Raw genomic sequence first — 23,086 nt, 5'->3', positions numbered from 1 at the left:
TTAGTTCCAGAACACTCCCAACTGTTTTGTTTTTTGAGTCACAAATAGGGAAATGGCGCACTGAGTATGTCTTCCTGAGGGGCCCTTCTACCCCCTAGGACTGATCAGGACAGGAACTGCTGAATCCCTGAACACAGAATTCGCATTAGCGCCCCTTTGCCAACTAGCGGATGCCTTGGACCGGTTTGCAAATTCCGTAAGCAGCGGGCCAGAGGCCTTGGGGCAGAGGTTGCCGCCTAAGGAAAGTAGACTTTACCCTGTTCCTCCCACCCCTGCTTGTCCCCCCCTCCACTGTCGGTCGGGTTGCTCCGGCTCCCGCCCAGAGAGAGGTTCCCGTGGGGAGGAGGAGGGGCATCTGGCCTGGCCGCTAGGGGCACGGACCGACGTCCTGACCCCGCCCACCTCAGGGGCAGCCTGCCTTCTGCCGGCCTGCTGCCCAATGCCGACACCCGACGCCGTCAGCGGCACCTGCTCTCACCAATCGGCTGCGAGCACGGCCCTCCACACGCCCTCGCGTCTTGGAGCGGGGGCGGGGCCACGCGCCGCGATAGGGTGTGGCGGCATGACTGGCACCGACGTCGTCCTTTAAGCGCGGGCGGGTGATCCTCTAGCTGCGCGTTGCCGGGCGGGAACCGCGGCGCGGCAGACGACCAGGCACGGAGCAGCGGGCGACATGTTCCACGTTCCGGAGAGCGAGGGCGGCCGAGCCAGCTCCAGGTGCGGCGCGGGCACGGGTGTGGGCGAGGGCGAGGGCGCGGGAGCGGTGTGGCCGGCGGGGGAAGGCCTGCGGGTGATCTCACAAAACCACGCACGGCCTCCGCTTCCGCGTCGGAGAGATGGGCGCGCACGCGGATGTGCTCCGGGGTCCGCCAGCGTCCGGGCTGAGGGCCTGAGGGGCGCCTTTGCACATTTTTCGTCTATAACGCACCGAAAAGATACCGGCAGATGGTCCGCTGCTTCGGGTGGGCAGTTCCGTGCGCCCGGACCAGGCGGGTGTGTGCTGAGCTGCGGGGCACCCTGCCGGTGCCTGGTGGCTGGTGGGCGGGCCTCGGGAAGGTCACCATCCTGAAATCCTCCCCAAACAGCGCAGACCTGTGGGGCCAGCTGGAACCCACTCCTAACCCCGCAGCCCGGTAGCCGGGCGTTCCCGTCCTTAATCCCGCAGCCGCGGAGCCAGGTGGAGCCCTCCCCTAATCCCGCAGCTCCGGGAGGTAGGCCCGGTACTGCCCTCCCTGCTTTGTTGGCGAACCAGGCAGGACTACACGTAATAGAAACGGAGATTCCCATTGCAGGTCTCGGCTGGGCGGCCACGTTCAGGAATACACCGCAGCACGCCTTCTTTCTTTTTTAGAGATTTTTTTTAATTGATTTTTTTAGAGAGAGAATTAGGGAGAGAGAGAGAGGAACATCCATCTGAGAGCGGAGTACCCCCCCCTGCCCGGGATCCAGCCAGGAACCTGGGCGTGGACCCTGACCTTTGCATTGGACCTCGCCGAACCCATCCGCAGTGGCCAGGGCAGCACGCTTTCTTCTCAAGTTTAAAGTGCTCTGTGTATTGTAAGTCAGATAAGTTAGAGTTGTCAGAGCTGGCCAGGTGTGTCATGCCACCGGGGAGCCGCCAGCTTGCACTGGGGAGTTTTGGGTCTTCAGGTGCCCAAGAGTTTCCTTTATTGTGAGAGCTCTTCAGTGGCCCAGCCTTCCCACCAGAGTAGAAGAGAATGTGTGTGTGAGCACCGTTAAGATTAATACCGAGTAGACTAGATACTAGCTACTAAATAAAAGACTGTAAACTCGGGGGAGTTAGGTCAGTATTCAGTACACCTAACGAAATAAGTAGTCATTAACCCATGGCACAATGACTACTAGTCACTTGCATCTAATTCTGTATGGATAGGGGGGCAGCAGGATGGATGAATCAAGTTTCTACTGCCTGGTAACTGCTGTTCTGCCCCACCCACACCAGCTTCTTCCCAGCACTTTTCCAGGTGCGTTCATTAAGTACATTCCCTCTTGTTTACACTGCCTGGCACTGGATGCCCAGGACATGCTGGTTAAGGAGAAAACGCCATGAGTCACGGATAGAAGGCTGACTTCGTTCACTGCAGAGCTGGTGCTCGAAGGTAGTACTCCACACTTCTCTGGGAGACTCGTTTTTGGAGAGGACATTATGAAAAAAAGAGAAAAGTCTTCCTTTCAGGACATTGAAGGAGGAAAAGGAGTCGTAATTGGATGATTACATGTAATTGGAAGCTCTGCTTGGGATCCCTTGGAAGCTTAGCTTTTGACCCCCTTCTTAGAGGAGTTGATTAACTGGGGCGTTGTAGGACTCACACTTTAATTGGCTCTGCTGGGAGGGAACCCAGGGGTGGTGTAGGATCGAGCACCCAGCCAGGTTTTCTTCTCTCAGACCTGTATCTCTGTATTCTTGATGAGGGATGATTTTGTGTTAAAGGGATTTTGAACTATGAAAGCATTTTAGTTTAGCCATCATTCATCTAGGGTCTTTCCTTTAAGCTATAAGGTGTATATTTGTAAGGAATTTAATCCAAGTCTGTTTCACTGCTTTAATCCAACCCTGACCAATCCCCTAAAGCTTTTCTGGCACAGGGACAAGATCTCGGAAGGTCTCTGCTCATGCTGTAATAGTCCCTGAGCTGCGTGTTTGCTCTTCTTGTCACATGCCCCTTAGTTCCTCTTGTATTTTGAATGTCTTTGTTGAAATATATTGAACGGATATTACAAAATGAAGAAGTAACCGGAAGGAAGCCCCGCCATGTGGTTTCATCCCCAATATGTCTTTGCGCACTAGTATTCCCACCCCCTCCCCAAAACTAGTGTCATAGTGTTAACAGTGCAACTGATGGAGCCTTTGTGGGTTCTGTTCTTACTGAAATGTCTGTCTAACTCTTGGCCCCATTTCTTGGAGACCCTGTTGGGCAGCCTGGGCCGTGTGTGTATGACTGCCCCAGTATGGCTGTGAACCCTGCCTTTGTGATGGAGGTAGTCGCTGCCTCTTCTAGGGAACTTGGCTGTTACGCACAGGAATCTCTGCTGTGGTATTACTGGCACCACTAGCCTTTTCTTCACTTGCTTTCAAAGGAAAATAAAATTCACAAAGGTACAGAGAGTAATAGAATAAACACTATACTTCCACCACCCCCATTTAACATTTCATCATTTCAGATAGAGATGTGGTTTATCTCCTGTGCCCCAAAGGCTCTTTCCTCACAGATCGAAAACTCAGTTTGGGCCTCTCCACGGACGCCTTTGGAGTTCCGCTAGCATTCAGCGCTTCTATGGCATCGCTCACAGAACACTGAAACCACCCATCACAGCTCTATTTTCCCAGCACACCTGCAGTTTCTCTAGGCCAAGGACTTGCTCTCATTCATCTTTCTATCCGCAGTGTCTGGCACAGGCTTGCCGGCGATAGGTGCTCAGAGGACATGAGTTGAACTGAATGAAGCAAGGGTGAGGGCCTGCGGAGACTTGGGAGATCCAAGAATGTAGAGTGTGAGAGTCAAGAAAGCGTCCTGAGAGCTTTGAATCACGATGAGTCTACCCAGAATCTGGTCTGACAATTTTCTGGGACCTTTAGGGTTTGAAAGAAGAGCCATGTTTCAAATAAGTTAGTAAAATGAGAATTTTAACTGATGCCAGCATGAGATGGTGTTAAATTCAAATCCGTTCTGAAGATTACAGGTCTCTTTTCCCTTTTTCAAAGAGATGGCTGTGAAGACCCAAGCAGGTTGTACCTGCTGTAGCTAGCCAAGACAAATGTGAAGAATATCACTGTGATCTGGGCTCTCTGACTTATAAATACATACAGGCGTCAGATGGCCTCGCGGTGTCCACCAATAAAGTGCATCATCAGTCCTATTAAGTCCTTTAAGTCTAGTTATTGGTTAGTTTAAAAAAAAATTCCCCTCAAACTGAAGTAATTTTTTTCCTTCATTAAATCCTTAAGGAAACGCTAACTGCTGACCAGGCACCCACCTTTGCCATCCTCTGAAGCAGACAGGGACTATGGGCACCACATGGAAGGCCTGCAAGTTGCACTCTTGGCTTCTGTGGGGAAGAGCTGGCCTGCTGGTCTCCCAGGCCGGGGCTGGCATGTCTGCCCTGTAGAGCAGATGAGTGCTTTCTGCAGTCCTGCTTTACAGCCATGGAATCTCCGAGCTGTTCACTTTAAATTGCAGTGAATGATTAGCTCCCATTCTAGCTCTTTTGAGGAAACATTTAAATATCCTATTTTTGTGAACTAAATCTGTGACCGCGTTCATATAGCTTTCCAGTGAGGACTCACCTCGAATCCGAGCATTCATGTGGTGTTGAGCTCTGTGATTTCATCTATTTCTAAATGTTGTTGTTGCTTAGGACTTGCGAAAGAGCCTGGGCCACGCACCAGTTTAAAACTCAATTTCAGTAGGCCCCTTTCTCCTTTAAGATGCATTTTAAAAAACCTTTCTAGGTGTTCTAAAAAGATGCTTTCAATTCACTGTGTTGCTGCTTTGTGAAACTAGACAAACTCGGGGTATCAGGGTAGAGCTTTGTGAAAATTTAATTCTTCAGTTATTGCAACAGTGACTCAAGGTCCTAATCTTCCTCTTCTGAAATGTTCACTTTAAAACCTCCCAAGATGGGGTAAGTGATCAACCAAAGGACTTGCATACATGCATATAAGCATAACCAATGGACACAGACACTAGGGCGGTGAGGGCATGTGCCAGGGGGTGGGGGAGGTCAATGGGGGTATAAGGAGACATATGCACTACTATTTGTAATACTTTAAACAACAACAACAACAACAAAATCCTCCCAAGAGGGACACTTCAGGTAGATACTGCTATTGTTGGCTGAACAGTGGGAATGCCACTGTTCTTTGTAGGTGTTCAATTAAAATCAACCCTCATGTACACTATTCCTCTCGAAAGCACGCCTGCACCTTTCTTTTCTCTCAGGTGCGCATCTCCTAAACTCTAAGGGACCCCAGGAGAGCAACGGGCAGCAGCAGCTCATCCCAGGCTCACCCCCTGACCTGTCTCCAAGGCCCCTTTTCTCCGAGTTTCCAGTGAGCCAAAGCAGCCTGCCTCGTCTCTCTTCTGTTGTTTCTTCTGTCCTAAGCCCTTCCTTGTTTGACTGTCCCCAGCTTTAATTAAATAGACTAAAAAAAAATAATAAAAATCAGCCAGCCCGGCTGGCGTGACTCAGTGGCTGAGTGTCAACCTAAGAACCAGGAGGTCACAGTTCCATTCCCAGTCGAGGGCACACGCCCAGGTTGTGGGCTCAATTCTAGTGTGGGGCATGCGGCAGGCAGCCTATCAATGATTCTCTCATTGACATTTCTCTCTCCCTTTCCCCTCCTCTCTGAAATAAATTAAAATGTCTTTAATTAAAACTAATCAACCATAGGTGTTTTATTTTATTTTTAATATATTTTTATTGATTTCAGAGAGAAAGGGAGAGGGAGAAAGAGATAGAAACATCAGTGATGAGAGAGAATGAATCATTGATTGGCAACCTCCTACACTCCTCCTACTGGGGATCAAGCCCACAACCCAGGCATGAGCCTTTGGCTGGAATCAAACCTGGGCCTGGAACCCTTCAATCTGCAGGCCAGCGCTCTATCCACTGAGCCAAACCAACTAGGGCAACCGTAGATGTTTTAGAGATGACATGGTGCATATGTGTTGATCTGAAATGAACAGTGGTGCTTGCAGGTGTTGAACATTTCACTGGTTATACTGGACTGGAGGACCAGAGATGATTATCTTGGTGTAGATTCTCAGGACTCGCCTGGATTAATGTTAGTGGCACTCCCCATGGTCTAAGGTGACACTTGCCAGTAAAAGTGTGAGCCACATAAGGAATTTTAAATGTTCTAGTGGCCACATTTTTAAAAGTAAAAAGAATCAGAAAAAATTAATTTTAATAGACATAATTCAACCTAATATGTACAAAACACTGTTTCAACCTGTGATCTATATAAATGTCAAGATTAAAGAGATATTTGGCCTTTTTGTCTTTGAAAGCTAGTGTGTAGTCTACAGTTACAGTACACTTAAGTCCTTACTTCCACATCCAAGTGCTCACTAGCCACAGTGGCCGGTGGCTGCCCTTCTGAAGACCAACTCTGTGGGTCAGACTTGCTCTGTGGTTAAATGGTGAGCTTCCCCCTCGTTTTTTCTTGGAGGGCTTTAAGAGGCATTAGGGCATAGTCCCAGCTCCAGATCCAGCCTGCCTGCGCTTGGGTCCTGGCTCTGCCACTCCTTGTGTGACCTATCTTGTGATTTCTCTTCATCTCAGATGCATGGTCTTGAAAACAATGCCTGCCTTAGAGGGCTGTGTGTAAGGTCTTTGGAACAATAGTTGGCATATAGTAAGCTACAGTCTTAAACACCACTGAATATATTTACTGTATGCTAATTAAAATTTGTATTAAATTCTGAATGTGGCTCAATTTACCTGTTTTAGAGAAACTTATAAGAGGTCCCAGGAATAATTTTAAAAATATACATGTTTCAAGTGGGTTTTTGGCATAACCAAGACATACAGAGAAAACTTCTAAGGAAACCTTAAGGGCAGTAGAGGAAGTTTGCCATAAGGCCATCTGTAAACTAGCCATGCCGGTTTGGAGTAGTTGCGGTGTGTAATTTTTTCATAGATGTTAATTATGGACATTGAAGTCCAGGTCAGCCTCCATCTCTCATGCTTGCTCTGTGCTTGCAGGGGCATGCATCCCCCCGGAGGCGCATCGAGTGATCTTTTCGGAAGTCCAGACGAAGTTGTTCCTTCAAGTCGACCCAACAGGATGGCATCGAATATTTTTGGACCAACTGAAGAACCTCAGAACATGCCTAAGAGGACCAACCCCCCAGGTATAGGCTTTTGTGACTCATTGGTCCTTTGGCCTCTACTTGTCCTTCCTTATGAAGCTGCTCTTTTGATAAAATTTTCTTTTTCTTTAATCCTTTCACATATCTTCTGGTATAGGTTATCCATTGCCATCAGAGTTCTAGAATGTGAGAAAGGGTTGCTCAGTCATTCTTGAATTCTCCCTCTGTAGCAACAGACATTGGCCAGGTGTAGGCACTGAGAATGCAGAGGCTGATGGTGGAATACTGGCTCCGGCCAGGGAGACTCTCCCAGTTGTACCATGGACTCCTTGAGATTCCTGAAATTGTGTACAGGTTACACATGTAAACATTTTTCTTGCCCTGGCCAGTGTGGCTCAGTTGGTTAAGTGTTGTCCCATGCACCTAGAGGTCGCCAGTTCAATTCCCTGTCAGGGCACATGCCTGGGTTGTGGACTCAATCCCCAGTAGGGGGTGTGTAGGAAGCAACTGATCAATGTTTTTCTCTCACTCTCTTTTTTAAAAAAATCAATAAAAAAAATTTTTTAAACAATTTTCTTAGGTGTTTTTTTGTTTGTCTTTTTAATCCTCAACCGAGGGTATTTTTTTCCATTGTTTTTTTTTTTTTTTTAATATATTTTATTGATTTTTTTACAGAGACGAAGGGAGAGAGATAGAGAGTTAGAAACATCGATGGGAGAGAAACATCGATCAGCCGCCTCCTGCACATCTCCTACTGGGAATGTGCCCGCAACCCAGGTACATGCCCTTGACCGGAATCGAACCTGGGACCTTTCAGTCCGCAGGCCGACGCTCTATCCACTGAGCCAAACCGGTTTCGGCTCCATTGATTTTTAGAGAGAGAGTGGAAGGGAGGGAGAAGGAGAGAGGGAGAGAAAAAGAAACATTGATGTGAGAGACACATTGACTCGTTGCCTCCTGTATGCGCCCTGAATGGGGCTGGGGATCAATCCTGCAACCAAGGTACGTGCCCTTGACTGGGAATTGAACCTGAGACCCCCTGGTCTATGGGCTGACACTCTAACCACTGAGCAAAACTGGCTAGGGCTGTTTGTTTTTTAATCCTCACCCAAAGATATCTTTTTATTGATTTTTAGATTGGGAGAGAGAAATATTGATGTGAGAGAGAAACATTGATCAATTGCCTCCCTTTCGCACCCCGACTGGGGTCGAACCTGCAACCTTCTGGTGCACAGAACAACCAAGTGAGCCACCAGGCCAAGGCAGGGCAGGAAGGAAGGATATTTTTTAGTCAGCTTGTTGGTGGGATTAAAACTCTAAAAGGATGACTTGGTCTAGCACACGTCTCTTAGTTCTTAGCCACATTCTGGTGGGTATAGTGGGAGAGCATCTTAGAACAATGTTTTCCTTGGCTAGTAGATTGTCCAGTTGATTGATCATACGGTGCTGGTTACCTAAGGAGCTCTCCCCTGTCTGTATCTATGAGGAAAAGGAAGGTTCATTCCATCTTTAAAGACTTTTGAGGCTAGACATAGGAATCAGTATTTCAGACAAATAATAAAATCAAGCAGAACCAGAGCTAGAGCTGCTTCCCACTCCACCTCAGTTCTAGTTGTGTGTGTATTCGACCGGTGCACATACTTCTTGACCAAACCCAAAGAAACAAAAGCAGTAGATTCAAAAGCTAGTGTTTTGTTTGATTTGTTGGGGGACAGGGAAGTGTAGATATAGTTATAGTAGAGAAGCGGGGAGTTTTACTGAGTAGTGTTCTCACTATCCAGTTTATGGGTGTAGGGCCAGGGGGGGTCAGCCCTGCACATCCTTTGTACCAGTAACAGCATAACAATGGGTCATGTGGCCGATTGAATCAAATCTCAGGCACCTGAAGGTGGACAAGCCAGCTCCCTTGGCTTTGACTCAGCAGAGTGCATATCGAGCTGTCCCTGGGGTGTCAGGTTCCCTGGAAAGTGTTGTAACTTGGGGACAGAGCTACTCGGAATCTGAGAGCTGGTAGCATCTATACGATCCAGTGGTGGTTATGTGTTTGCTTTGTTTTTGTGATGGTTGTGTCCTACAAACTTTTCTGGTATGATCCCCCAGCTTTCGTGCCCAGTGGCCACCCTGGGGCCCTCTTGACTTGAGAGTGAGAAAGCCTCTGTCGTTCATGATTACAAGGTGTATTAACAACCAGCATGATTCCTTTTGCTGAGTTCCTCCTTCTTGTGGTCCTGTTATTTGAGGTTTGTTTTCTGTCCTGCCGAGTGCCCTTTAAAATCATCTGTGATGAGCACAGCCGGTGTGGCTCAATTGGTTGAGCGTCATCCCATGCATCAAAAGGTCACCAGTTCAATTCCCAGTCAGGGTACATGCCCAGGTTGGGGGGCTTGATCCCCAGTAGGGGGCTTGCAGGGGGTAGCTGATCGATATATCTCCTCAATGTTTCTCTCCCTCTCCCTCTCCCTGAAATGGGTTTTTGTTTTTTTTAAAATATTTTTTTTTTATTGATATCAGGAAGGGAGAGGGAGAGAGAGAGAGATAAACATCAGTGATGAGAGAGAATCATTGATTGGCTGCCTCCTGCACACACCCCACACTGGGGATCAAACCCGCAACCCAGACACGTGCCCTGACAGGGAATCGAACCATGACCTCCTGGTTCATGGGTCGACACTCAACCATTGAGCTGGACTGAAATCAGTTTTTAAAAAAAATTAAATGTGATGAATTCTCAAGGGAAGCTGGAAGTGGAAAACTGCTAGTTGTATCCACAACCCCAGACCTAAACGCCTGCCTTTGTTTCTTATTTAGTCTTGCAGACAGCCAGCACAGCCCATCAGTGAGAGGGCCTGATTGAGAAAAGTGTGAAGGGCAGAGTGTGTGACTTAGTACGTGAGTCACGGAAAATTTACCAAGGATTGTCATACCCAGTGTGTCATTTACTCCTCATTCATGTGCTTTGCTACTGGCCTTGTTTAGATCTTCTACAGATTGTTTTTCCTGGTGGTCTAACAGTGATTGATATGTGCGGATTTAATCTCTGCCAGGGAGTATGCCAAATGCTTTGCATGTATTTATTTAATTCTCTCTACAAACCTAGGAGGTAGGTGGTATTACCCCCTTGACATGGCGAAAATTGAGGCTCAGGGCAGTTCACAGGTGTGTTGAGCCCCACAACTCATTGGTAGCAGAACTAGCTTTTGCACATGGGTTTTCTGACTCCAGAGCTCCAACCTTACCTCCTGAGTATATCTACTGGGATAAATTACTCAAAATAGAATTGTTGAGTGATTTAAAATACTGATAGATACTTCCAACTAGTCTTTAATGGGTGGCCCAGTGTTCACCATGACACATGTGATGTTGCTCCTCACACTCTACCATTATATATCTTGAATTTATTTTTCTTCAGTTATGGATGGATTAAGCACCTTTTCTATCTGGAAAGCTGAATTCATCTTTCAGGTAAAATATTGAGTAATAGACATGACTAATTGAAGTTCAAAAACAGAGCTATAGGGTTGGACATATACACAGTAAAACCTAAGATAAATAAGTTTGCAGTTTCTAGAAAATTGAGGCATGGAGTGATGTGAAAGGAGTACTCAGGTTTCTGTGAGCTGGTGGCATCAATACAATCTGTTGGTGGGTATGTGGGTGTTTGCTTTGTCTTTATTTGTGATAGTTGTATCTTATGAACTTTTCTGTTATGTTTAACAATTTAGAAAATGTTTTTAAATGAGCGTGGCTCTAGCCAAAACCTTCATATTGAGCTACTTTTATCTAACTTTTTTTAAAAGCTGAATATTCATTTTAAAAACTTGAGGCCTGGTGCACGAATTTGTGCATGGGTGGGGCCCGTCAGGGAAAGGGGCTGCGGGCGGTTGGCCAGCTGGCCCCACCCCCTGGTCGAACTCCCAGTCAGGGGGACAATGTGCATATTAGCCTTTTATTATATAGGACAGGATAATTCACTTCAGCATCACCAGAAACAACGCAATAAGGGGATGACCTCGAGCGTTACTTTTTCTTCACTTTGTGGCCTAGACGTTTTGCTAACAGCACACTGTTAATGACAGCCTGGCAGCATTACTGAGGGCTTACCCACTTCATGTATGTTACCTCATGTATTTCACCGGCTGCCCCAGGAAGGTATTATTACTTATACCTTGTTAGAGTTGAGAAAATGGGGACAAAAGAAAGTTGAGGTCACTTGTCCCGGCTCACCAGGAAGTGACTGAACAGGGTCTCCGTCCAGCAGTCTGGCCATAGCTCAGCTGTCCTTAACACCATGCAGGGCTGGTTTCCCATCCCCAGAGTTCCCAGCTTGGTGTCTGTGGCTCCTTGGGAGGTCCATAGCCAAGGTTCAGGTTTGTAATCACCCTGATGTTATATGAATGTGCGTCTGCACGTTTTCCTGCAGAGCAGTCCCGCATGTTCTGTGTCCTCCCAACCAGCAAAGGCGGGGAACTGCAGTCCAGTCGCTCCTTTCTGTGCACTATGATTCTACGTGTCCCCTAGAGAGCGGTCACCAACCTTTTGGGCTGCCCTAGAGGACTGGCATCCTGGAAGGCCACTCTGCTTTATTTATTATTTATTTATTTTATTTACTTATTTATTTTTTATTTCAGAGAGGAAGAAGAGAGATAGAAACATCAATGATGGGAGAGAATCACTGATCAGCTGCCTCTGCATTCCCCCTGCTGGGGTTGAGCCCACAACACGGGCCTGTGCCCTGACCGGAATCAGACTGGTGACCTCCTAGTTCATAGGTTGATGCTCACCCTCTGAGCCACACCAGTTGGGCATCCACTCTGCTCTAGAATCCACTCCAACAGCAGGGGTCGGCAGGCTATGGAGAGAACAAACCCCAGAGGAGCCTCCTGCTCTCTGAGCTCACACGGGACTCGTCATTCATACCATTTTTCACTCAACAGTATGTCCAATACAGAGAAAATACAGCCAACATTTATTGAGTATTTATGTCCCAGGCATTGTTCGAAGCATCTGACATATGAGCTACAGTAAGTCATTGAATCCTCTCAGTACTGTGAAGAAGATCCTTTTATTACCCCCAGTCTACAGATGAGGAATTTGGGGCACAAAAAGGCCAAGTAACCTCTGTACAGTCGTATAGCTATTTAATGGAGTGCATCTTCTTTCCTCCTATAATATTGTTGGTGCACCAGGGCCATGATGACAATGGTCCCAGCGTTTAGCAGAGCACTCTGGAAAGGAAGTGCATGTGTGGTGTTTGCCCAGTGAATAAATGACATATTGGTATAGTAGCCATCTTTCCACTTAATGTGGGGCATTTAAACATTTACTTTTCGTGGCCAGGCCTTACTCATCAGCTTATACAAAGTTACATCTTAGATGCATGTCTTCATTATGTCTTATCAGATGACTTAGAGTTGGCAGCAAAGATGTTAAATGTCTGTGTTTTGCTGACATATCTACTTGTCACTGGAAATTCTAGCCAGAATGAGGTCAGAAAATTACTACTAAATGTTATTTTCCAGATTACAGCTTTGCCTGTAACAGGACATGTTATTAAATTCATTCCTTTCTGTCTGACCTAAAAACTTAGAAACTGTTTGCTTTTAACTTACTAAAGAACATTTCATGGGTTTAATGAAGAAGATTCTTTAACAAAAAAGCATGAAAAGTTCAGAGGTAAAGAAATTGGGGGCGGGAGGGGATGCTGCTTTATGCCCTCTCACCGTCTTGCCTCCCAGTTCAGCTCAGTTCCAAAATGAAGGCCCCAGCAAGCACCTGGGAAAGGGGTTAGGTCTTTAGGGACTCACTATACCCCCCTTGTTGGCCTGAACTCAGGGCGGGACTAGGGTGTTACTATGAGAGGAGCTCTCTGAAGTGATGAATGTGAAAGGCAGGAGCAGGGAGGTGTTCTGGATTGCTCACTGCTCTGTGTTGTCTCTGCAGGGGGAAAAGGAAGTGGTATCTTTGAAGAATCCATGCCTGTGCACACTCGGCAGCGTCTGAACCCGCCTGGTGGGAAGACCAGTGACATTTTTGGGTCCCCAGTGACGGCCACTTTACCCTTGGCACATCCCAACAAACCCAAGGTATGGACTCCATTCGGATAGCAGGCATAGAAGGAAGAACAGCAAACATTGAGCCAGGCTCTTTTTCTCAAAGGCCCTGAGGCAGCTTGGGCATGTTATTAGGAGTAGACAGGAAGGGTGACGTTGGTTTTCCTGGGTGCAGGCATTAGTCATTGAGTTTTGAAACTCCCCTGAGTCATCGGAGAAAGAGATTTCATCCTCGTGATGACGGAGCCCTGGGGGAACTGGTCTTCGTGTGTTGATAGCAGCAACTGCCCCTGCGGATAGGCGGCTGCTCTTCGCTGCACAGCACTGAGGGGTGGCAAGATGGTCACAGAGTTGTTCACACAAAAGAGAAGCTTGTGTTTCACAGAAATTTCACAATTTTTAATGGCTGTTGATAAGTACAACTGCATTGGCCTAAAATTCACCAAGTATTTAGAATTCATGGGTTCCCTACTTACACTTTTTTAAATCTTTTTTTTTTTCTTTCTGGTCAGCCCTTACCCGAGGATACTTCTCCATTGATTTTTAGAGAGAGTGGGAGAGAGAAAGAGAGAAACATTGATGGGAGAGAGACACATCAATTGGTTGCCTCCTGCACGTGGAGATCAAACTTGCAACCGAGGTACATGCCCTTGACCAGACTCAAACCCAGGATCCTTCAGTCTGAGGGCTAACACTCTATCCACTGAGTCAAACTGGATAGGGCTACTTTTTAAAATCTTATTTATCGCCTTTGGAGAATGACAGAGGATCAACTCAATATCATGAAAATTGCTAAAAGAGTCAAACATCTGTTTGTTTGTTTTAAATATGTTTTTACTGACTTTAGAGAGAGGAGAAGGGAGAGAGAGAAAAACAAAACATTTAATCGGCTGCCTCCTGCATACCCACTACTGGGGATTGAGCCCATAATCCCGGCATGTGCTCTGACCAGGAATTGAACCAGTAACCTCTCAGCACGGGATATGCTCAATCAACCTAGCCACAACGACCAAGACAGAATCAAGCATTTAGACAGCATTTTCTGCATGAATTGTACTTCAGGATAACAGTTTTTAAGGCAAATTTGCCTTTTATAAAAGTACTCTAGCCTGTAAGTGAAGAAGGAATATCAGAATTCAAATATCACCATTCTGCAGAGTTGTAATGAAATTGTGGATCTAGGCAGTGATCATCAGTGGTTCTTAACATCACAAAATGAGAGACAAACCAAAAATTATAGGACTCATAATAAACCACCTTTGATTATCAAAAAAAAACAGGACCGAATGAGATCAAACCTCATATTAGTTGATACCACAGAGATTCAGAGTTATTGAAAATATGGGAAATTAATAGCAGAGTGGAGGGATATTCTAATTTTTTTTAAAAAGACTTAAGAACACAATCCCTATCAAAATCCCAACAATGCTTTTTTTAAAAAATAGACCCATTTTAAAACTCATACGGAATTTCAAGGGACCTGAAGAGTCGAACAATCTCGAAAATGAAGAACGAAGTTGGAGGTTTACTCCTCGCAATTTCAAATTTACTACAGTAATCAAAATTGTGTGACACTGACATAAAGATAGACAAATAAACCAGTGGAATAAAATTGAGAGCTAAGAAATAAATTCTCACGTTTATGGTTAAGTGGTAATGTCCACAGGGTGCCACGATCATTCATTGGGGAATAGAACAGTCACTTCAACAGATGTTGCTGGGGAAATTGGATATGCACATGCAAAAAATGAAGGTGGACCCTTACCTTACACCATATACACTTACCTTACACCATATACAAACATTAACTAAAAATGGGTCAAAGACTACATTTAAGGGCTAAAACTACAGAATTCTGGGAAGAAAATTTAGGGACAAATCTTTTTGATCTTACTAGATTTGATAGTGGCTTAAATATGACACCAAAAATAAAGGCAAAAAAATTTCAAATAAATAAATAGGACTTCATTAAAATTTAAAAACTTTCAGCCCTGGCCGGGTACCTCAGTTGGTTAGAACATTGTCCTGCTATGCCAAGGTTGTGGTTCCATCCCCAGTCAGGGCACATACAAGAATCAACAATGAATGCATAAATAAATGGAACGACAAATCGATTTCCCTCTCCTCTCCTTTCCCTTCCTCCCTTTCCTTCCCCCTTCTCTCTCTCAAAATCAGTAGAAAAATTTTAAAGATACCATCAATGTAGCATTAATTACAGTAGCCAAGATATGGAAGCAACCTAAGTGTCCATTGATAGATAAATGAATAAAGATGTACATATATACAATGGAATATTATTCAGCCATAAAAAAAGAATGAAATCTTGCCATTTACGGTAGTTTGGATAGAACTAGAAGGTATTATGCTTAGTGAAATAAGTCAAACAGAAAGATAAATACCATATGATTCACTTATATGTAAAATCTAAGAAACAAAGTAAATGAACAAACTCAGATGCAGAGTACGAATTGGTGGTTGCCAAATGGGAGGGGGGTTGGGGTGCTGGGTGAAAAAAATGAGAGGGAAATTGCCAGTTATAAAAATAGTCACAGGCCTGGCTGGTGTGGTTCAGTAGTTGAGTGTCAACCTGTGAACCAGGAGATCACTGCTAGATTCCCGGTCAGGGCACATGCCCAGATTGCCCGCTTAATTCCCAGTGGGGGGCATGCAGGATGCATCCCATCTATGATTCTCATCATTGACATTCCTTTCTCTGTCTCTGTCTCCCCCTTCCTCTGAAATCAATAAAAATCTATTTAAAAAAAAATAGTCACGGGCTATAAAGTACAGGATAGTGAAGAGTCAACAATATTATAATAACTATGGTGTCAGATGGGTAATAGGCTTATAGGGGTGATTATTTTGTAAGGTATATAAATGTCTAATCACTTTTTCATACACCTGAAATTAATATGATGTATGTCAACTGTAATTAAAAAATAATTTTTAAAAAACCACTATCACCGAAACCGGTTTGGCTCAGTGGATAGAGCGTCTGCCTGCGGACTGCAAGGTCCCAGGTTCGATTCCGGTCAAAAGCATGTACCTGGGTTGCGGGCACATCCCCAGTGGGAGATGTGCAGGAGGCAGCTAATCGATGTTTCTAACTCTTTATCTCTCTCCCTTCCTCTCTGTAAAAAAATTAATAAAATATATTAAAACAAAACAAAACACTATCATGAGAATGAAAACACAACCCATAGAATATATGAAATCACATATCTGATGAAGGTTTGCTATCCAGATTACATAAAGGATTCCTACAACCAAACAACAAAAGACAACCCAATTCAAAATGGACAAAGGATTGAATAGACGTTTCTTCAATCAGCACATGAAAAGATGTTCAGCATCCTTAGTCCTTAGGGAAACGCACATGAAAATCACAAGGAGGTAGCACTTCACACCCACGAGGATGACCATTATAAAAACAAAACGAGAACAGAAAATAACAAATGTTGTTTGTTGGCAAGAATATGGAAAAATTGAAACCAACAATGCTATTGAGAATGTAAAATGGTTCAGCCAATGTGGAAAACAGTTGGAGTTTCTGAAACAGTTAAACATAGAATTTACCATGTGATCCAGCTATTCCCCTCTTAGGTATATATTCCCAGAATTTGAAAACAGGCATTCAAATATTTGTACACCTATTTTAATAGCAGTACTTACAGCGATGCTATTAAACAATCCAAGTGTCAACCAACAGGTGAATGGATAAATAGAATGTGTTATACATACATAATGGGATATTCAGCCATAAAAAGGAATGACATTTCTGATACATGCTACAATATGGATGAGCCTTGAAAACATCCTAATCTTCTAAAATTTGGGTATTAGATATTTAAGGAATCAGTTATTTTTGTGAGTGTTATGGGTGTTTGGTTGGTTTTTAGGACATTTTTAAGAGCCACGTCTTGAATTATTTATGGGTAAATGAAATTTCTAGAATTTGCTTTCAAATAATTCCACAAGGGGGTGGAGAGATTGTAATTGGGAGACTGTGGCTGAGACCAGGATGGCAATGAGTTGATGTCATTACAGCTCTACGGCGGGTTATGAGGGGATTCACAGTGCTACTTTGTTTATGCTTTAAATTATCCATAATAAAAACATTTTTAGAAGTTGAAAATGAACCCAAATCATCCATCTATGTCTTGATTTTCATCGTCCATCTGAATGATCGTAAAAAGTTTCTGAATCACATATTGACCTGGGGTTTGCCTTGTTGCAGGACCATGTGCTCTTGTGTGAAGGAGAAGACCAAAAATTGGACCTTAAAGGTGAGTTTGTGTCCTGTCCCTTCCCCTGAGTGCTCTCACTCTGAAAGAGTTGCTGGTGCACCCAGAGAATGAGAGGTAATATTCCTGTGTCCCTTGCAAGCCAGCTGAGAAAAACAAGGTTGTGTTTATTGCTGAGGATTTAAGATTTAAAGAAGGCCAGGGAAATGGGCTCAGCTATTTCTGATGATAGCTTTTCAACTGCTCATCACTGATTTTTCTTCACAACTTGTCATTACTCATCAGCCTAGGCCTAAGACCCAAGGTGTTCTATTCTAGAAGCTGGTCTTTTGTAGGGAAGGGCAGAGATCCAAAGCCTCGTGACTGCGGGTAGCACCAGCAGAACTAATGCAGAAAAGAAGGGCATATGAAGAGCAGGGACAGGAATGATGAGCAGGAAGAATGTGAGGCTTGCATCTGGTGGGAAGAGCTGGTGCTTCCACAATCCATCACCCAGGGAGTGAGCTGCCCCCATGGTGAGGCTAGATGTCAGACTTGGAGTCCCACTGTTGTTCTCAAAGCTGACAGCACTGATTGCTGCCTTTGGGTCACCATTTCCCTCAGTTGATGACCAAGATATGTGGGAATTCATTCACTCAAAACATCCAGAGTAATAGTGTCAGAAAACCTTGCCTCATCTTGCTAGAACCTCCAGTTAAGACTGGCTTCCTCTCTGTTCATGCTTGCTTTGAGATAGTGTGCTTTTTATATTTGTGGTGGAGAAAAAGGGAAATGGAGTCCAACAAGCAATATAAAGAAGTATTCAGATTATTTAGGAATGTATCAAGGATTATTTATAGTACTGAGCCCCACTTTATGCCCAGTTCAAGAATGGCCTCTGCTAATAATCAGTGAGTCTTCTTGGCACAGACAGAAGCCTTGCTCTGTTTTTCTCTCTTCCCATTACAGTATGCATTTCTTGCTAGCTGGTCTATGTCACAGACTGTCCATGTGCACAGCTCGCCCATCCAGGTGTTGGGGAGCCTCTAATGGATGGTTTGTTGCTTTGTCCCACAGCTGCCATGAGCACCTTGCCCAGAGAAGAGCCAGGTGAGAAAGGTGGCCCAAGAGAAGCAGACTCTGCCCAGGAGCCCCAGCCCACACCCACGGCTGACAACCATGAGCCCAGGCTGGGCCCACGTCCTCGATCTCACAACAAAGTCCTGAATCCACCTGGAGGCAAATCCAGCATCTCTTTCTACTAGAGAAGCTATTGCTTCCCCTGTAGCCAGATAAGAAACTCGAGAGATAGGATTTCAAATATTATAGTTTCCTTTAGCCCAAAGGAACAGGGGTGGGGAGAGGGTCTGTCGTGTATCTGAAGCCACTGCTCAGGCTCCCCTGCCACCACAAGAGCCACAGAGGACCTCACCTTCCAGACTGCCGAGAGACATATCTTTATGGGGGGCTGTGACGCCGTGGTGAACAGTCCTACATAATTTTGGAGGAACTTCCAGATGGGCTGGGTGGGGAGCTGGTGCAAGGCTACAGGGGCCCTGATGAAGTGAGATCTTCCAAGTCCTGGTTGCATCGGTGACCTGCCAGCCAATTGGGTATCTAGGAATCACTCCACACAGTAGCAGAGTTTAAAGCCTCAGAAAGAAAGCCAAAAACACCTGTGCATTGGGCGTAAGCCGAAACACTAGTTTCCATTCTTGGGACTATTGCTGCTAACCCGAGACCTCCTTTGCACCCAGGCACAGTGTATTCTGCAGTCTTTTCTTGAAACATTTTGAGTGCTTTCCCTCGGCAGCTGTCAACAAAAACCAAAAAGTTTTCTCAGTCTTAGGCTGTATGGAGAGATTTTGTACCTTGATCCTCTGGGGTGATCTATCTGCCTTTCACTCACAATGGACTGGACTCAGTCTCTTCACAGACTGGTTTTGCTTATGAATTGTTTTGGGTTTGTCTTTTTACTCTCATCCTTAAATTTCAGCCTTAGCTTTTCAACACTAATGTGGACAGTTAATTTATCTGCAAGGCCCACTGACTTCTGTAAGACTAAAACTCTATCCAGATACATAATTGGGTTATTTAAATCTTTCATGTGTCTTTATTCCTGTTGACATTGGGAAGAAGAGATGTTTGAGAACTTTGAGTTCTTTAATAATATCTAAAGAGCTCTTCTTAAATACCAGCTTTACATAAGTGACCATTGGCTCTGGTCTGTTTCTGACACCTCTCTAGAAAAAAGTCAGTTGCTCAGGTACGCCAAAGAGAAAGAAAAGTTTGCTTAGGCCACCCTTTATAAAGCTTTGCAGAACCTTTGGACCATAATTCAGTTTCCAGAAGAGACTTGGAGACCTTAGGCTAGGTGATTAGTTTGGCAAAAAAGCCTTAACTGGCCAATTCTGTGATATTTACCAGCAAAGGTAACGATCTGGCAAGTTGTGTTGCTTTAATCTGTCAGGCAGAAGTTTATCCCATTGAGCCTCCTAGGAGTTACAGTCTACATCACTCATGCTGGACCAGTAGTTAATAGAGGAGAGAGGGTTTGTGTGGTGGTTGCTGTTGGTATGGGTGCCTGCAGAGCTAATGCCAGGTGCTGGAAATGTCTTCGTCATTAAAATTGAGAAAAGAAACACGTGTGTTCAGTGATGGCCACAGTGGCTGAGACACTTAAGTGCCTACAGGAGCTGCCTCCCAAACCCCACTTACACCCAGCACACTGAGGGGATCTGCAAGTGGCTTTGTCAACCAAAGAGTTTCCCTCCTTTCAGTTATCCTGCTGACTCTGGAGCCAAGAAATAGGTATTTCATGTGACTTTATCAAGTACTTCCTGTCTCTGTGTTTAAAATGGTCATTTTTAAGAAATTGGAATTCAGAGTATTTTTCCCCCATTAAGAAATGTCATAAATGGTGGTTAACTTTTAAGCCCAAACACACTAATTTGTTTAACATAATGAAATGTACTAATGGTAGAAATGAACTGCCATTTGTAACTACATTTTGCTTTTAATACACAAGAAAATAATTAGTGAATTCCAAATTGGGTTGCTGGCATTGTGCTGCTGGCCCTTGCGGCGTCACCCCCACCCTCACTGTCAGCCAGATGAGAGGAAGGACTCTAGTTCTATCCACTGGCAGAGATCCATGAACTCTTAGCATCCTGTTATCAACCTCTTAAGCTGCATTGAAAAATTACCAGTCTATTTTTATTAAGCCTTAAAACTTTTTATGTGCATTTGGTGCCAACTTTTTTCTAGAGCTGTATCAAAAACAACAAACCTGTACTCACATCACAATGTAATTTTGATAGGAACATTTTGTTATTTTTACAAGGCAGAATTGGGTGTAACAGTTGAAATAAACTTCGTAATCATGTATGCAGGGTCTTTGCCTGTTTGGTGTCTGGGGCGGGGGGGGGGGGGAGGGTGCACATACTTTCCTTAACATCCATTCTCCAACATGCCTGACCGCTGCTCCTTCCCTTATAGTGTTTTATCAGTGAATGGGTTGCCTTTTTTTTCCATTTAGCCAGGGGATGCCCAAATTAATCTCTAAGGTTTAGATTTAGATTTTTTTTTTTTTTATTGATTTTTTTACAGAGAGGAAGGGAGAGGGATAGAAAGTTAGAAACATCAATGAGAGAGAAACATTGATCAGCTGCCTCCTGCACACCCCCTACTGGGGATGTGCCTCCAGCCAAGGTACATGCCCTTGACCGGAATCGAACCTGGGACCCTTCAGTCCCCAGCCTGATGCTCTATCCAGTGAGCCAAACCGGCTAGGGCGGATTTAGATTTTTTTCATTTGAAAACCAGATTCAGCTGCCCTTTTTTTAAATCTTTTGTTATGTATCCAATTCTTGTTTTACATATGTATTTTATTATTGTTATCATTATTATTATTGATTTCAAAGAGGAAGGAAGATATAGAAACATCAATGATGAGAGAGAATCATTTGATTGGCTGCCTCCTACACACGCCACACTGGGGATCGAGCCCACAGCTCAGGCATGTGCCCTTGACTGGAATCGAACCCAGGTCCCTTCAGGCCCCAGGCTGACCCTCTATTCACTGAGCCAAACTGGCTTAGGGCCAAAGATTCAGCTTTGAGTAGAATGAGTGGGAATGTTCTAGAGTCCCCGTTTCTATAAAGATTCATTTTTTCTGCCGCTTGTTTTCCTAACAAAGTGAAGGTATTTGAACTTGCCTCTGAATTGGCTTTAAAACTGTCCAGTACAAGCCTTCTCATGAGTAGATGAGGTGCTGAGCTGTAGAGTTTGCCTGTAGATTCAAGCCCTGCAGAGAAGGCACAGATTGAACGTCTTTCCTTCTTACATATTACCTATTATCAAATGTCCTACAAGCAAATTTAATACCCTTGTATGTATGACGTGGGTTCAGGATAATGAAACTTCTCAGACTGCCTGCCTGCAGAGTTCCCCTACAGGAGGCCAACTACCAGAACAGCACGAGCACCTGAAGCAGCCTGACATGACTTACCTAACATGATCTTCATTTGTTCATCTGAACGTGTTTGGGAGTTCAGAGACTATTCCAAAAACTGGGCGAGGCTCTGGCAACATCACATTACCTGTTTGGGTAGCCCAGTTGGTGGGAGCATCGTCCTGATAGGCCAAGGTTGTAGTTCAATCCACTGTCAGGGCACTTTAACACATTGTGTACCGCATAGAAATCTCTAAGACATATGCCAGGGACCGCACGTTTTTGGGCAAACTGCACGTTATTTAAATCATCATAATGCACTGTAGGTGTTTTTCAATAATTATAACATTTTTATTTACAAAAACAAAGTTCCTAGTACTTTTTAAATGTATGGTACTGCGTAAAACATTTTCCTCTATGAAGAGGGACCAAACAAAATTTACATAAGTATCTAGATTCGCTCCTTTTTCCATGGGCGTGAAAAACGTGAACACTCATGAGCGGTCCTTAACAGATGGCGCTCGAAACACAAGAAAACTGAGCGGTACGAAATGTGTTAAAAAAAAAAAAAAATCAATAGCCGAAACCGGTTTGGCTCAGTGGATAGAGCGTCGGCCTGCGGACTGAAAGGTCCCAGGTTCAATTCCGGTCAAGGGCATGTACCTGGGTTGCGGGCACATCCCCAGTGGGAGATGTGCAGGAGGCAGCTGATCGATGTTTCTCTCTCACCGATGTTTCTGACTATCTCTCTCCCTTCCTCTCTGTAAAAAATTAATAAAATATATTTAAAGAAAAAAAATCAATACATTATCTTTGTAGCAGGAACTCCAGCCACAGGTGAGCATGAGGCCTTGGAGTGTCACAACACAATGGCTAAGTCTGAAATGCCCAAGGCAGCTCCATCTGTTATGGTTGGGGGCGTGAATAAAATCAAAGGGTGGCCACTTCCAAGTCCTGTGCCTTGTCCAGAAATACACTTTTATCTTTGTGACTCAAACCTTACAAGAATACATGTACCTCCTTTGTTATCTAGTTCACTTCTTCGGAACTCATTATGTAATGTGTATGTGTTTTGGTGGTTTTTAAAATGTTTTTATTGATTTGAGGAAGAGAGGAAGGGAGAGGAAAAGAGAAACATCAATTGGTTGCCTCCCATATGCACCCTGACCAGGGATCAAACTCGCAACCTGGGTATGTGCCCTGACCGGGAATCGAGCTGGCCACCTTTTGGTGCATGGGACAATGCTAAACCAATTGAGCCACAGTGGTCAGGGCTCAACTCATGTTCTTAATCCTTAGAATTCTTAGAGATCATGAATGAAGTACGAGTATTCCTGTTTTATGTTTGACTAAAAAGCTATCTAAAATTCAACTTGGGAAGAAATGAGAGGCACATTACAGGGGCTTGGTTGACTGATTTTCAGCAGGCATTTGGAATATTTAGAAATTAAAGTAGAACTTGCCCTGTCTTGTTTGGCTCAGTGGATAAAGCATCAGCCTGCAGACAGCCACACAGGCTGGGCT

At 44.6% G+C, this 23,086-nt stretch overlaps 1 protein-coding gene across 1 annotated transcript; it reads left to right on the top strand.

The window, feature by feature from the left end:
* Positions 1 to 640: 640 nt before the first annotated feature.
* On the top strand, positions 641 to 20,495 carry JPT2 (Jupiter microtubule associated homolog 2). The gene is made up of 5 exons (XM_081090534.1): positions 641 to 717; positions 6,730 to 6,878; positions 12,777 to 12,919; positions 17,124 to 17,172; positions 18,187 to 20,495. Exons 1-5 carry the CDS (start codon positions 674 to 676, stop codon positions 18,372 to 18,374), a joined length of 573 nt encoding a protein of 190 aa, XP_080946660.1. The 5' UTR covers positions 641 to 673; the 3' UTR covers positions 18,375 to 20,495.
* Positions 20,496 to 23,086: the final 2,591 nt, after the last annotated feature.

This window comes from Myotis nattereri (assembly GCF_964212035.1).
Source record: "Myotis nattereri genome assembly, chromosome: 4".
NCBI classification, from domain to species: Eukaryota; Metazoa; Chordata; class Mammalia; order Chiroptera; family Vespertilionidae; genus Myotis; species Myotis nattereri.
This window is presented reverse-complemented; position numbering and strand designations above follow the sequence as displayed.

Excerpts from the sequence above, each read along its gene's own strand:
- JPT2 (XM_081090534.1), top strand. The coding sequence starts at position 674 with ATGTTCCACGTTCCGGAGAGCGAGGGCGGCCGAGCCAGCTCCAG. Across the intron at positions 12,920-17,123 it reads CACATCCCAACAAACCCAAG|GACCATGTGCTCTTGTGTGA; the intron begins GTATGGACTCCA and ends GCCTTGTTGCAG. Across the intron at positions 17,173-18,186 it reads CCAAAAATTGGACCTTAAAG|CTGCCATGAGCACCTTGCCC; the intron begins GTGAGTTTGTGT and ends TTTGTCCCACAG.